Source organism: Etheostoma cragini, chromosome 1, assembly GCF_013103735.1.
Source record: "Etheostoma cragini isolate CJK2018 chromosome 1, CSU_Ecrag_1.0, whole genome shotgun sequence".
Lineage (NCBI taxonomy): Eukaryota > Metazoa > Chordata > Actinopteri > Perciformes > Percidae > Etheostoma > Etheostoma cragini.
The window spans coordinates 22,529,135-22,544,245 of record NC_048407.1 but is presented as its reverse complement, the minus strand read 5'-3'; the positions used below and the strand labels follow the sequence as shown (position 1 = coordinate 22,544,245).

Genomic DNA, 15,111 nt, shown 5'->3' with positions numbered 1-15,111 from the left:
AACGCTGTAGCAAAGAAAAATAATTGCTGTGGTAATTTCAAATCTCAAAATTAATTTCAAAATGAATCCAGTACTTTAGAATAATTTACAATTACATCCTCCATTGGGAAACAGCATACATAAGCATTGTAGTTTTTGAGACCATGACTACATTCATTTAGCTCGTTTTTACGAATACATGTACCGTTTCACCCCTACTTGAAACATATTTAAAGGAAGTTGACATTTCACTTGTTTTGCCTGAGCTGCTGATAATGACTAAGATATTAAAATCCCAGTTACGCTCACACGCAACTGTGCCTCATCTTTACCACAATTTTCTTTTGCAAGCCGCCAGCTGTTTTTGTTGTTGTGTGAGACAAGTTTGAAGATGGTGAAGTTTCAAACAGTAGTTATTTATAGACTGACTGCCCCCTCTTCATGAACATAAAAACAAAAGTGGAGTCAGTAGGGCGAGGTGGCTGAAAGAAGGTACAGCCAGAGAGTCAGTGACAGTGGAAAAAGGGGAGGGAGTTGGTGCAGGTGTTCCTAATAGTAACTTATTTCCCAGTCTTCTTTTTTGCATTTCACTTGGTGTCACTGGCAGTCATATTGTTAATTGTACAATCTGCCCCCACTTCCAAGTTGGACATCCAGCCTTAGTGAAATTATACGCGTCAACAGACACTACTTAAACAGATGCTTACTGACCAGCGCAGGCCTTCTCATTCAGCATTTTGCCCACAGCTCCTGCTATCATGGTAGATGAATACACAGCGTCTGATTTAATCTGCCGATTGAAAAGAAACCCATTTGAAAGCCGAAGTCAAGATGTCTCAACTTGGGATTGAGTTCATACCAAACCAAGGCAATCCATCTCACAGTATCAGCCATAAAACATAAGCAGTTTTAAACAGCCACTGTGTCATTTTCAATCTACAGCCAAGCATGCATCTCACCAGACAGCTGTGTGAGTCTTGAATAGAATGTAATTTATCATAGTTTGCTTTCAGAAAAGATCATGGGACTAGAATTATAGATATGTATATAACTTTCTTTACCTGTTCTTTTACTTAATTCTTTTCCAACCTATTGACACTTTCATATATACGGTTTACCTGATTTGCATGTTTTGGAGCTGTGGGAGGAAGCCGGAGCAAATCCACGCAAACAGAGAAAACTTCAAAGTCCACTGAGAAAGGACTTGGACATCGCACATCAATTTATAGGAGAAAGGAAATAATCTTTAAAAACTCCCACAGCCATACTTAAAGCAACTCATACACACACAAGGACACATTAATGACAACAATCTTATTTACGGTACAGTCTCTGTGGCACAGTTAACATTTTAACAGGACAAGACAACCTACTATACAATCTACTATACCTACTGCACTATGCAGCAACCAAAAGTCATTATTTTGACAATATTGTGTCAACAAGATAAAAACAAAATGACATGCTGCCTTCTGGCAGGCGTGCAGAGACCATTCCCTTTCAGTTACACCACAGTGTCTGTTGGACTTTAACCACTCATCTTATTCCTGCCGGTCAGCTATATCTCCAAACAGATAATACAAAGCACTGGCTGCTCTTTTATGTGTCAGGGAGAATATTGAAGAGCTGCCGTGACATTTTAAAGCTTACAGTTGGTGCCAAGACAACAACTTGTTAGACGTGAACAAAGTCAAATTATCCCTTTTATTAAAAAATGGCCATGGCATCCTTTAAGAGGGAGATAATTAAAGACAGAGAGTAAAACATGTAGGATGTAGGGAAGAGTAGGAAGGGATGGAGCGGAAGTCTTGTATATTATCTTTCTGTTTTCCTCTCCCCTGTCTGAAAAACAAGCCATATCTTTCTGTATCTGCTTTTCGTTCAGCGTTCAGTCTTATGCTTCTGCTCTCAACATTGAAGGCCACCATACTTTGATTTGCCTCTCAAATCTTTGTTAGAATGATGAATATTCTTTTTTGTCTGTTTGATTCTTTTCTTATTCTTGCATTTTTATGCAGCTCACACTTTCCAACACACATACATTAACAATCTGCCTCTATCTTCTCACACACAGATTATTCACATACTCTGATGTGTGCACTTGAACAAACAAAAGATACAGTATGCATACACATATGCGCACATTTGCCTCCCTCAACAAGGGTTGTTTAGTCAGACAGTGTCCTAGTTTTAACTGAATCCTGATGGGAGTATGAAAAATATGGTTACCACAACACACACAAGACTGCTAGTCAGAGAGAGAGAGGGGGGGGGGATGGCTCTCATCACTGCTAGTCAACTCAACTCCATCTCTGTTGAAATAGGATATGGTATAAGATGGAGGAAAGACATTGCTAGACAGAAGATAGAGGCGGAGACGCATACACAGCAGTCAATCTACAAACCTATACTGGAATAACTGAACTATAAAAAAAATCTGTCTTGATAAAGTGAAAATGATACAGTTTACCCAAATCACCAAATTAAACATGTTTGGTTTCTACGACAGACAGGAGTGATACAACAAAATTTGTTATTGTCTCTGATTTAGTTTATAATCTGGGATGAATTATTAATTAATATTGTTGTGTCATTGTTGTAGTTTGTAGACGGTCCCTAAGCACTCGTCTTACTGCAGTCTCACCCATGGTCTCACTGCCCGGTGCTCCTAGAGACCAATTTTATTTCTCTAGGTTAGAGGACGGCATGTTTTGATGAAAATTTGTTTGTAGTTCGTTGTTAACATTACTACGTTAGGAAAGATGCCTTGTTTTTTTAAAACATGTTGCTATCGAGTAATTGATCCCGAAAATTTTAATCTGTGAATATTTTTCTAACTTTGCTCGCATTTATAAAACCGAGGGAACGGATTTGTATTCTGTCTGTACAGTTTAGGTTTACTTCTCAGCTGACCCCAGGGGGGCTTCATAGGGATATGTTTGTTTCGTAGGTAAGAAAAAAACTCCTATTTTAACTTAACTTAAATTGATAAATTACTTTAACTTGAATTGTATTAAATGTAACTGAGTTGAGCTGAATAGAATTGAAAGGGACGGAGGAGAAACAAAGAGTCAACATATTATCTTAGTTCAAGTGTCTGTAATGCTCCGAAAGCCCTCTTTGCCTCTCCATTATGGTACTATAGTATTTTCCATTCTGCTCTATACCAAATGAGTTTGTCCTGTTCCATATCAGTGGTCTGGCTCTGTGTGGAGGCTAGGTGTCTGGTAACACATGCACGCATCAATCCCCCACTCTTTTACAACAATTCAATCTTTCTTTGTCTGTCACAATATTCCCTCTCTGTTTGTTTATGTTTCTAAGACCATCTTTGGCCTTCACCATTGGTTTCTCTGTCTGCAGCTGTGTGTAGAAGCTGCAAGTTTGCCTTTAAAAGTTCTAATTTTCTCTGTAACACAATCCAATTTGGTGAAATCAACGATAAGTCTTCAGTGCATGTTATGTACTATATCTTACGTACAAAACAAAACAAAATTAGCACCTAAATATGCTCCCCTCGGCTTTAGAGAGTTTTGTACACACTTTAACTTGTTCAGTTGTATGATCTATAACCTTACTGTGGTACTCTCACTGCTCTCATGGCATATTTTTTGGCTGTAGCATCAAACCACCTATCCATCCATCTTCATCCGCTTATCCGGTATTGGGTCGCGGGGGCAGCAGCTCCAGCAGGGAAACCCAAACTTCCCTTTCCAGAGGCACATCAACCAGCAACCAGGTTGGAGATAGAATCCCTCCACCTAGTCCTGGCTGTTCCCCGAGGCCTCCTCCCAGCTGGACGTGCCTGGAACAACTCCCCAGGGAGGCGCCCAGGAGGCATCCTTACCAGATGCCCGAACCACCTCAACTGGCTCTTTTTGACGTGAAGGAGCAGCAGTTATACTCCGAGCTCCTCTTCGATGACTGAGCTTCTCACCCTATCTCTAAGGGAGACGCCAGCCACTTTCCCTAGGAAACCCATTTTGTCCGCTTGTACCCTGGATCTTGTACTTTTGGTCATGACCCAGCCTTCATGACCATAGCTGAGGGTAGGAACGGACACTGACCAGTAGGTTGAGAGCTTTGCCTTCTGGCTCAGTTCTCTTTCGTCACAACGGTGCAATAAATTAAAGTTAATGCCGCACCCGCGGCTCCGATTCTCCGACCAATCTCCTGCTCCATGGTCACCTCACTCGCGAACAAGACCCCAAGGTATTTAAACTCCTTCACTTGGGTTAGGAACTCATTCCCTACCGGAAAAAGGCTCTCCATTGGTTTCCTGCTGAGAACCATGGCCTTAGATTTTGAGGTGCTGATCTTCATCCAAAGTTGCTTCAAACTCGGCTGCAAACCAATCAAGTGAGTGCTGAATGTAACAGGCCGACGACGCCATCTGGACCACATAATCTGCAAAAAGCAGCAATGAGATCCCGAGCCCACCAAACTGCAACTCCTCCCCACCCCGACCACACCTCAATATCCTGTCCATAAATATTACAAACAGGATTGGTGACAAAGCCCAGCCCTGGCGAAGGCTAACCCTCGACTGGATGAGTCCAACTTACTTCTGAGAACCCAGACACAGCTCTCGCTTTGGTCATAAAGAGATCGGATGGCCCTGAGAAGGGACACCCCTCACCCCATACTCCCGCGGCACCTCCCACAGTATCTTCCGGGGGACCCTGTCATATGCCTTTCGTACTCGTACTTTCAATGAATGTTTTGGGTGCTTAATTTAATCTTATAGCATTTTAATTCTTTTTTTTTAATGGTTTCAAAACAGTATCCGGACTAAACTTTGACATATACCCATCTATGATCCAGTCAACATCCTGATCTATATGATCTTAACTATTAGTGCCTCTTTAACAAAAAACTTATGTATTATTTGATGTAAATGAGGTTTGTTGACTATCAATTCCAAGAATAAGTGTAAAACCTATTATTAAACCAGCACAGGTTTAATAAAAAAAAAGCACCAAAAGCATGGAAAAAGTGACAAATAAATCAGAAAAAGGAACAAAAACACAAAAGAAAATAAAAATGTTCATTTTCAAGAACATTTTCAATTTCATTGTTAACGGGAAGACAACACAAGGGCTAAGAAATGCATTTGCACAACATCAGTTAGGTAGTGAATGTTGTTGGATTTACATCTATACTTTCATTGTGTTACATTACATTACAGTTTGTCTTGAATCTACAGCTGTTCCATCTCACATCGCCTTTATATAATTCTTTTAATATCGGGAGGAGACTTTTTTTGTATAGAGGACATACTAACACCATGCTTAGCTCACACAATTCTGGCAATTCTAGAAGGTCTGCAGATTTAAAAAGATGAATGTGGTTTAATTCCGGTAACTTAAAAATGAATTGAGAGTGGTTTATTAGAGTGAATAAATCAGTCATTATATGGTGACCTCATTCTTCTACTTAGGATATGTACTGTATTACGTTTTGGTGTTACACTTGAGTAGTCCTGTTTTTAGAATTTGTTGAGCGGTTTGTCAGCTCAGTGCAAACTGTTTGCTTAGTGGTAAAATATTAATGTATATTCTCCCTTTCTTTTTCACCCTTCTCTATCTGTCATTTTGTCTCTGTAGCCCTTTGTGGAGGTTATATCTTTGGTAAAACAGGGACAATTCTGTCTCCTGGCTTTCCTGACTTTTACCCCAATTCTCTTAACTGCACTTGGACCATAGAGGTGTCTCATGGGAAAGGTAAGCACACATACACAGACTTAATAGAAATACCTATCTGTTTGCTTGGAAAATAAAGTTGATCCATTCATTTCCAGGGGTCCATCTGGTTTTCCACACTTTCCATCTGGAAGAGAACCACGACTACCTTTCCATCACTGAGGACAGCAATTTCCAGGTTCCAGTAGCTCGACTCACTGGCTCAGTGCTGCCCCCTAGTGTCAAAGCAGGGCTCTATGGGAACTTCAGCGCTCAGCTACGTTTCATATCGGATTTTTCCATGAGTTATGAAGGCTTTAATATTACTTTCTCAGGTAAGAACCCTGGATCAGAAACAGTTTTTTGTTAACGTGGATCAAGCATAATGTAAGTCAGCCTAAAAACTGTCCAACTCTAATTACAGAATAAATGTAACTTGCCTTGTTAGCCTGACGTAAGCGTACTCTTTCAGATATAGACTAACAGACTAAAGGTACCATAAACAACAGGAATGACTAGTTTTAGTATTCTGATGTGGTACATCAGGTGCAGAGAGCGGTAACTACATAAAACGCGGAAATTAACTCTATCCTTTTTAAGTGAATTAATCTTACAATCTTTGTCAAAAGAAACTTTACAAAAAAACACAAAAAGCATTACTTATTGCACTCTTAGCCCCATCTGGGACTGTCTCATCCAATGGCCAAAAGGGGCAACAGTAAGACCAAAACAACATTACTTCTTATCTACCACAATATCAACTTGAATTGTAATTAATGGTACAGGTGTACTACGTTATGGTCTCAGGTTTAGGTTTTCACGACAAAAATATAATCTAATTAATTCTTTCTATTTACCTTATAATTCTATTTCTTGGCTTACTTAGTCTCCCATTGCCAGACCTTCCTCCAAAGCGCTGCGGAGGAGGGTCTTGCTAGTCCACACAGCATTCCAAAATGTCTTGATTTACCCTGCAGAGATCTGAGGAGGAGTTAACCATAGTCCCTATAAATTGACCGTAGTTTAAAATTCCAACATAAAGAAAGCGGGTGTTGGCCAAATGAGGGACATCCAGCAGAATTTCTTGCAGCACCTGAGCAATTATGGAAATGACACATCCTCAATATAGACTATGACTTACTTAACAACAGTTCTTGTACATTTCAAACCCCTTTAGTCTTTTTAGAATGACACCTCAACAATGCTATTTATGTCTCTGCATAGAGTACGACTTAGAGCCATGTGAGGATCCCGGTGTACCAGCGTACAGCAGGAGGATGGGATTCAGATTTCGGGTTGGTGACTCGCTGGCCTTCACTTGTTTCAGTGGCTACCGACTTGAGGGAGACAGCAAGATCACTTGTCTGGGAGGAGGCAGGCGAGTCTGGAGCAACATATTACCACGATGTATAGGTAAGACAAACAATCCGATCACGATTGTTTTGTGGTTTGTATCCTATCATCTACTACATTGACCTCTGAGTTGATTCTGAAAGCAAGGCAGGCTCAGAGAACAAAGTGACACAAAGCAGGGTTTAGTTGTTCTAAAGGTTTAGTGAGACACACAATGATATATACATTTTCTAACAATCAATTCATTCACTTTGATGACATGAGAGTACAAAGAGAAGAATGAGACACCAGAGGAAAGGAAGATTAGATCAAGGTAGGTTAACGCGGATAAATCTTCAGGAAGAATGTTTTGTTTTAATATTCATGATACAAACGTAATATGCCAATTAAAACATATAAGAGAGGCTTTGTTCAGAGTTTTAACTGTGGAATGGAATGCAACATTCACACTGTACATATCCAACTACCAACTAGTGTCTCAGTAAAAAAAATCTGTTTACAGTCAGACTGTAGTTACAGATATGCAATTAGGATTGTGGCCATTACACTCTATACTCATTGAACTTTGTTTTTTACAACAGTGCTTTCTTTACACAGCGTTATATATACAGTAGTGATTAGTTGAAAACAGCCTTTAAAAAGTATTTCTGCCTTCATTATTTATAGCTTTAGTGGGGTTCTTCTTTTGTGCAAATAACTGGCAGCTTGTAAAATAAAACTTTTTAAATTAACTTTCACCATATAAACAAGGCTCAAGGTATAGTATCATCATTGTCCTGGTTTTAATTCACTAGTATTTTATTGCTGACACAAAAGTAATTTACTATTATTTGACTGGTTGACAGTTGGCTTTATTAGCCAAGGATTGGCTCTAATCAGGTTGTAATGTTGCTGGTATATGAGGAGTTTTTTGATGAGTATTTTCTTGGATGCTGCTGGTAGTTTATGAGAGCCTGACTGGTGACTGCTGGTAATTTTAAATCCCAAAAAGAGCAGACTCAAAATGCTATAATAGCATTATCTGTCAAGAGATCAGGCCTGACTAAGAGAAACAGCAGCTGGCAACGTTCACTGGGTTCATCCCTCTTTCTCTCTTTCTTTCCAAATGCCCCTCTCTTTAGCTTTCTGTCTCTCATTTTTCTTGTTTCTCCTCCTCTCCCTCTGTATTTAGACAGTCATCGGGTAGATAATAAGGGCATTAGCTGCTATATGAGTGTTAATACTGTTTCTTTTGTTACTCCCTTTTCTAATTTCTCCTTGCATATTTTCAAAAGGTCTGTCTTGGACTGCAATCTTCTCTTATTTCCTTTCTCTTTCAGCTCTCTCTTTATACTTTTCTTCTCCCCCTCGACTGTTCTGTTTTCTCTTCCTCCCTCGCTCCCTCTAAAGTGCTGTCCTCACTTTCAAAAGATTTTCTGTAGAATTGCTGGTAGCAGCCTTAAATATATGCTTATCTCCTTCCTCCTACTTGCTTTAGAAACTACAGAACATTTACAAAAATGTTGTTTGTACATTTTTTTTAGATTTGATAAACACTGCATGGTATCTTATTTTTCTCAGTGAGTTCTACCTTGTTCCACACCGGCTCCTCTCCTGTTTATCTCATTACATGTACTTTCCATTTAATCTTTCTCCCTTCTAAGTAGTGGTGTTCCTTCTCAGTCGGAGTTAAAAGCCTGCATTTCTCCTCTCCTCATTACATGTGACAAAAATGTGCATAACATACCACTTATTGGAATCCCTAAACTTTGATAGCAACTGCACCTGCTAGATAATTCTGTAGAAGTTCCATGAAACAGTTTTTCTAACTTACACAGACTTGCTTTTATGCACCGGTTTATGTTCAATTGCTTTGCTTTTAAATGTGTTTTGAACTTGTGCTTTTTAAATTATGTATTACTGATTCATTATTATTATTATTGTCATAATGTCTACTGAGTTGAATAAGGTTTCTGTTTATACTGGATATGCATCTTTCCAGTCCTCTCCTCTCTTTCATTTACACAATAAGCTAACCCAGATATTCTGCCTGCTCAAAGATAATTAGGCAGAAAGGCTGATTTAGATCCACACCTCCCTGCCCCCTTTACTCTCTTGCTGTAGCGGAGTGTGGAGCCTCCTCACTAGGACCAGAAGGTGTTCTGCTCTCTCCTAACTTCCCCTCCAACTACGATAACAACCACGAGTGCATCTACCGCATCACTACCGAAAAGGGCAAAGGAATCAGGCTAAAAGCTGAGAGCTTCTTATTGCAAGATGGAGACTATCTCAAGGTATGTACACACACACACACACACACACACGCACGAACACACACACACACACAGACACACACACACACACTCACACACACACAAACACACACACACACACACACAGATGCGTGAATATGACAAGCTTTTCCCTATTACGTGGCACAAAATCCATAAATGCACAATTTATTTACAGATTCAAAGACCCAAACACACACACACACACACACACACACACACACACAAAGCACACACACAAAGGACATTCAGGATTATAGTGATAATCAAAAGCTGTCTATATGCAAAGTTGTATTATTTAACACATATATGCTTGAACTGATTACACGTTTGGTTTACTTCAAATTATGCTTGAAAAGAAAACAATAATTGAGTTGTTGGCAGATTTATGAACACAGTAACGGAATGTGCCGGAAGAAAGATTAGTTTTTGTTGTAGTGACCACATATTTAGGCCGTAAAATATTTGATCGAAGGTTTGTTATTAAAATTGGCATGGACAACATAATTCCATCAGCGCTTCATCAGTCACTTCGACACATGCTTTGTGCAATAGGTCTTTCTGTTTTTCATTGTAAAATAGGTGTCCATATTGGCTCCATATGACAATGTACTGTTGTGCAATGTTTATTCAGAGAAATCAAGGAGAGATTTAAGAGAATTAATTAGATAGCCAAAGGCATGTTACTTTCATGTTCAAAGCCACCTACATTTCTGGTGAACATGATTGCAGATATCATTATAATACAATATAACAAGTAATACCTGAATATTCAACCTCGACTTGACTTGAGCGTTTCCGTTTTTCTACTGCATGGTAAGGCTCAGCTCTACTCAACTGGACTCCTTTTTTTGGTTTTCCATTAGCAAAAGTTGTGGATACTACCTGGTACATTTTTTGGTACCACCTCGGTCGATGTTACAGGCAAGCTGAGCCAATACTAGAAGTTAAAACACTGCAGACCATTGATTGATCAGAGAATTGTCACTAGCATGACAGAGGATTTTAAAGGTCCCATGGCATGAAAATTTCACTTTAGGAGTTTTTTTTAAACATTAACATATGTTGCCTAAGCCTGGTTACGTTCCCCCAGTGGCTAGAAATGGCGATATCCTGCTCTACCTTTGAAAAAATGAAAGCTCTGCCCTTTATAACGTCATAAAAGGAAAGGTTACCTCCCCTTTCTCTGTTTGCCCGCCCAGAGAATTTGGCCCGCCCGTGAGAAAGAGAGAGACATCATGGCTTTCAAACTAGCGAAGCATGGCAGTTGGTCAAGGCCACACCTACACCCTCCACCTTTCCCCCCTCTCTCCTCCTTAATAGCATTTAAAGCTACAGACACAGAAATGACACATCCTAAGTAAAGCTCATTGTGGGACTGGCTCTACTGTAATTCTACACCAAGGTATGCACCAGAGAAATTTTCTTGATATGTTCAAATGTTTCGTTTATTAAAACTGGAATCATACTGTATATTATGATCTTTTTTTATTTTGAACAAAGACAGAGCTATACTGTACCCATCTTGTGTGGTGTCCTCTTAGCAGCCTATAAAACTACAACAGCTCCTTATAAAAAAATATACACGTTACAGTCAGGTAGCTTTGTGTAGCCCCTGACGTCCAGCCGTCTGCTGTCAGAGCAACAGCTGGTGCTTCGGATAATTGGTTCTCTATTTGGGCTTTTATCTTTTGTACAAAGAAGGAATTATGGTCTTGCTGAAATGGGCTTGTGAAAGAATAATGTAACGGTGCTCAATTACTTTAACCATGTTCGTAAAACCTGCGTCTTTCACTACAGAGTAGGGTCTCATATCCGAGGCTATAAATGTACCAATCGCCGCAGTGATGTCTTTTGCCCTGTTTGAATCAGTTGGAAATTGCTGTTTAAAGGCTGCAGGGATAGTTTGTAGCGTGTGTGTTTCTTCTTGTTTTCGTCTAGTTCCAGTTTTTGACACACTGAGGTGATGTTGGCATAATGAGTTGACATGTTTGTAGTATTCCCACTGGTGTATCCTATTCTCATGTAGCAAATTCAACATACAATTGTTTTTTATCCACCACTCTCTTGCCATCACTCTCATAACTTACAGGAAAACCAAAGTGGCTCCAAACACCAGATCTGTCGGTTATTCACTGTGCTAAACTAACCAGTGGCGGCGCTGCCGGTGTTACTCCAGGCTAAAATAATGCATGCAAAGAGACAAAAAATGCATTGGCCCACAAATCCACACCTTGGGGAGGCCATGAAACAGTGGGGCTCAAAAGTTTGGGCACCCCAGGTAAAACTTTATATTAATGTGCATAAAGAAGCCAAGAAAAGATGGAAAAATCCCCAAAAGGCATCAAATGACAGATTAGATATTTGTATAATATGTCATAAAAAGTTAAATTTATTTCCATCATTTACACTTTCAAAATAACAGAAAACAACAACATGGGGTCTGCAAAAGTTTGGGCAACCTACAGAGTTTATAGCATGGACCACCCCCTTTGGAAATCTGAGACCTGACAGCGTCATGGATTGTTCTCAATCATTGTTTGGAAGGACCAGGTTATGTCAGTCTTAAGGTTTTAAATGCCCAGACTCATCTAACCTTGCCCCAACAATCAGCACCATGGGTTCTTCTTCTAAGCAGTTGTCTTGAAAACTGAAACTGAAAATAGTTGACGCTCACAAAGAAGGAGAAGGCTATAAGAAGATTTTTTCAGATGCCAAAATACTCTCATCAGTAACAGTGGAAGTTAAAACAAGATCTGTAAGAGCAAGAAAAATATCAGACAGAACGGCTTGCAGGATTGTGAGAAAAGCAAATCAAAACCCACGTTTGACTGCACGATTCATCCGGAAAGACCAGGCAGACACTGGAGTTATGCTACACCATTCCGCTATGAAGAGATACTTGTACAAATATGGTCTTCATGGAAGAGTCATCTGAAGAAAACCTCTTCTACGTCCTCACCACAAAAATCTGCGTTTGAAGTTTGCTTATGAACATATAGACAAGCCCGATGCATTGAGGAAACAAGTTCTGTGGACAAATCTTTTGGCCGGAATGAGCAGAGATACGTTTGGAGAAGGAAGGGCAAAGAATTTAATGAACTGAACCTGTGTCCAACTGTTAAGCATGGGGGTGGATAAATCATGCTTTGGGGTTGTATTGCAGCCAGTGGCAAAGGGAACATTTCACGATTAGAAGGAAAAATGGATTCAATAAAATGTCAGCAAATTTTTGACACTAACTGGATGCCATCTGTGAAAAAGTTGAAGTTAAAGAGAGGATGGCTTATACAAATGAAAAATGATCATAAACAGACCTCAAAATCCACGGGGGATTACAGCAAGGGGCGAAACTGAAGTTTTTGCATGGCCTTCACAATCTCCTGACCTCAACATAATTGAAAATCTATGCATAGACCTTAAAAGAGCAGTGCGTGACAGGCAGCCCAGAAATCTCAAAGAACTTGAAGACTTTTAGAAGGAAGAATGGGCAAAGATACCTTAAACAAGAATTTAAAGACTCCTGGCTGGCTACAAGAAGCGTTTCCAAGCTGTGATACTTGCCAAAGGGGGCAGTACAAGGTATTATCTCTGCAGGGTGACCAAACTTTTGCAGACGCCATTTTTTTGTTTTCTGTTATTTTGAAAGTCTAAATGATGGAAATAAAGTCTAACTTTTTGTGACATATTATACAAATATCTAATCCGTCATTTGATGCCATTTGGAGATTTTTCCATCTTTTCTTGGCTTTTTTATGTACATTAATACAAATTTTTACCTGGGGTGCCCAAAATTTTGAGCCCCACTGTAAGCCCTGTATCAACAAACGGTGGCGTTTTCCTTTAAGATCTTTTTTTTCTTTATGAAAGAGGATTAGTCTAACAAATTGTTCAATTTGTAATGCGTATGTAATCAAAAGCCTTGTTCAAACGGTTCAATATGAATATGTGTACCTCTAGTTCTTATGGTTCTCCCAAGTCTGCTGGTGCCCCGATACATTGTAAGTTTTTGGAGATGTGACAATGTATATATAAAGAAGTCATTGAAGAGTTTACATATTAAATACAATTGGATGTGCATACTTATATACCTCTTAAATAAAATGACAATTACAGATGTTCCCAAGGTTCATAATTCCTCATAAAGCCTCTCTTGGGCACATATGCCCATTCAGTGTTAGTAACGAGCATCTGTGTGAGTGTTTTACAGTCTTGACGCTGTCTTTGAGACATCATCTAATTTTTTTACTCACAATGTCTATTAGCTGTATTAGGCCTGAGGGCATGGTTAAGCCGGTATATGGTTAGAGTGTATTATCAGTATTAGGCCTAGAGCACTGGCTGAGCCTGTCTGTGATTAGATTTTTTTTTTTTGCAGGGTTCTCCCAGACATTCAGATAGGCATAACACTATTGTAAAGAGGGGAACATGTTCCCAATGGAAAGGTATTAAAGACAAAGTAACAAAGGAAAGTGACATCAAGATGAACATAAATATGCTTAAATATTGCTGACACTGCATATTCTACCCATAGGCTGTATAATAATGGACAGCACATGTGTGACGTCACCCATTGATTTGTGGAGATCTGCCATGAGTCGTCGAGTTTGCCGTTACGGACGCAGCCATCCTGGTTGCGGATTTGACAATTTTAGATGAAACGGAGGATTGAGGGAGGAGCCCTTACACTCTACGTTACATTACAAACTGCCAATCACATAACCACCGCCTAAAACCACCCCCTGCTTTATCGCCGTTTTAAAAATAAACAAGACCATAATTTAAAATTGAACATCACTCTGTGTTGCAGAAGACGATTGAGCGATTGAGACCATAAAATCATTATGAAAATGTTTACTGAGGTAATAAATCAACTGAGAAGTAGGTCACTTTCTCACCGACTTCTACAGAAACAAAAGTTCTTCTGCAACCTGTGTGTTGCCCTCTGCTGGAATTCAGATAAAAGGCAGGTTTAAGGCACTTCCACATTTGCAGCCTTTTGCCAAACCGGATGCTTTGTCCTCTATTATTAACAGTCTATGATTCCATCACAGTCTGAATTCTGAAAAGGGCATGAAGAGAATCAGATCTAGCCTTCAGAAGTTTTCAAAATAATACTCTGGTGGTAGTTAACAGTTAGTCATGACATTTTTTTCAAAATATTGATAACACAGACATTGATGCATTGAAAGTGATTGGTAGTAAGAAAAGCTACATTTTTATAATCAAACAATAATCCGTTTTCTTTGTAACAGTCATAACAGTTAAGTGACGCCGCAAGCAACGCTACTGACCTTGGGTCTAATAAATTATGTAGACAAAATAATAAAATCAAACAGGTTTTGCACTGACACACATTTTCCACCTGAACATCCATAATTTAAAAAATATAGGGTACACTCAAAAATGAGTCATGTAAAAAGTAGTAATTATGCAAAAGATAGCAGGTGCTAGATGTGATAAAATGATCTGTTCTATAGTCATTGTGTGTGATGGTAAAGAAATGATTGAAAGGGTTTAAGGGCGATTACCAGTAATTTGCAATATGTCCGTTCATTATCATTTTCCCAACGAAGTAGCAGAAAGCATATTGCGCACTATAATAAACTGGAAGGAAAGCCCCAATGTGTCACTTAGGCTAACAATTAGCACGCCACTCCCGAGGCTAACGGCCCTGTAGCTAATGCCGGTTACTGCAGCTGAACACTCTAAACACAAACCATTTGTTTGACAGTTCCAGCAAGCTGAAGGCTAAAATCTCCCATAACATATGAACCAGGTCATTACAATTCCTTTTGCTACTGGCTAAGTTCAAGTCCAAGCTCAAT

At 39.4% G+C, this 15,111-nt stretch overlaps 1 protein-coding gene across 1 annotated transcript in view; it reads left to right on the top strand.

The window, feature by feature from the left end:
• Positions 1-15,111, top strand: part of LOC117948226 (CUB and sushi domain-containing protein 1-like) — a 306,260-nt gene that overhangs the window by 188,217 nt on the left and 102,932 nt on the right. The window contains exons 20-23 of the mRNA XM_034877777.1: positions 5,586-5,702; positions 5,780-5,995; positions 6,885-7,073; positions 9,117-9,286. Of these exons, the coding sequence (XP_034733668.1) occupies positions 5,586-5,702; positions 5,780-5,995; positions 6,885-7,073; positions 9,117-9,286 (692 nt within the window). The remainder of the gene's footprint in view (positions 1-5,585; positions 5,703-5,779; positions 5,996-6,884; positions 7,074-9,116; positions 9,287-15,111) is intronic.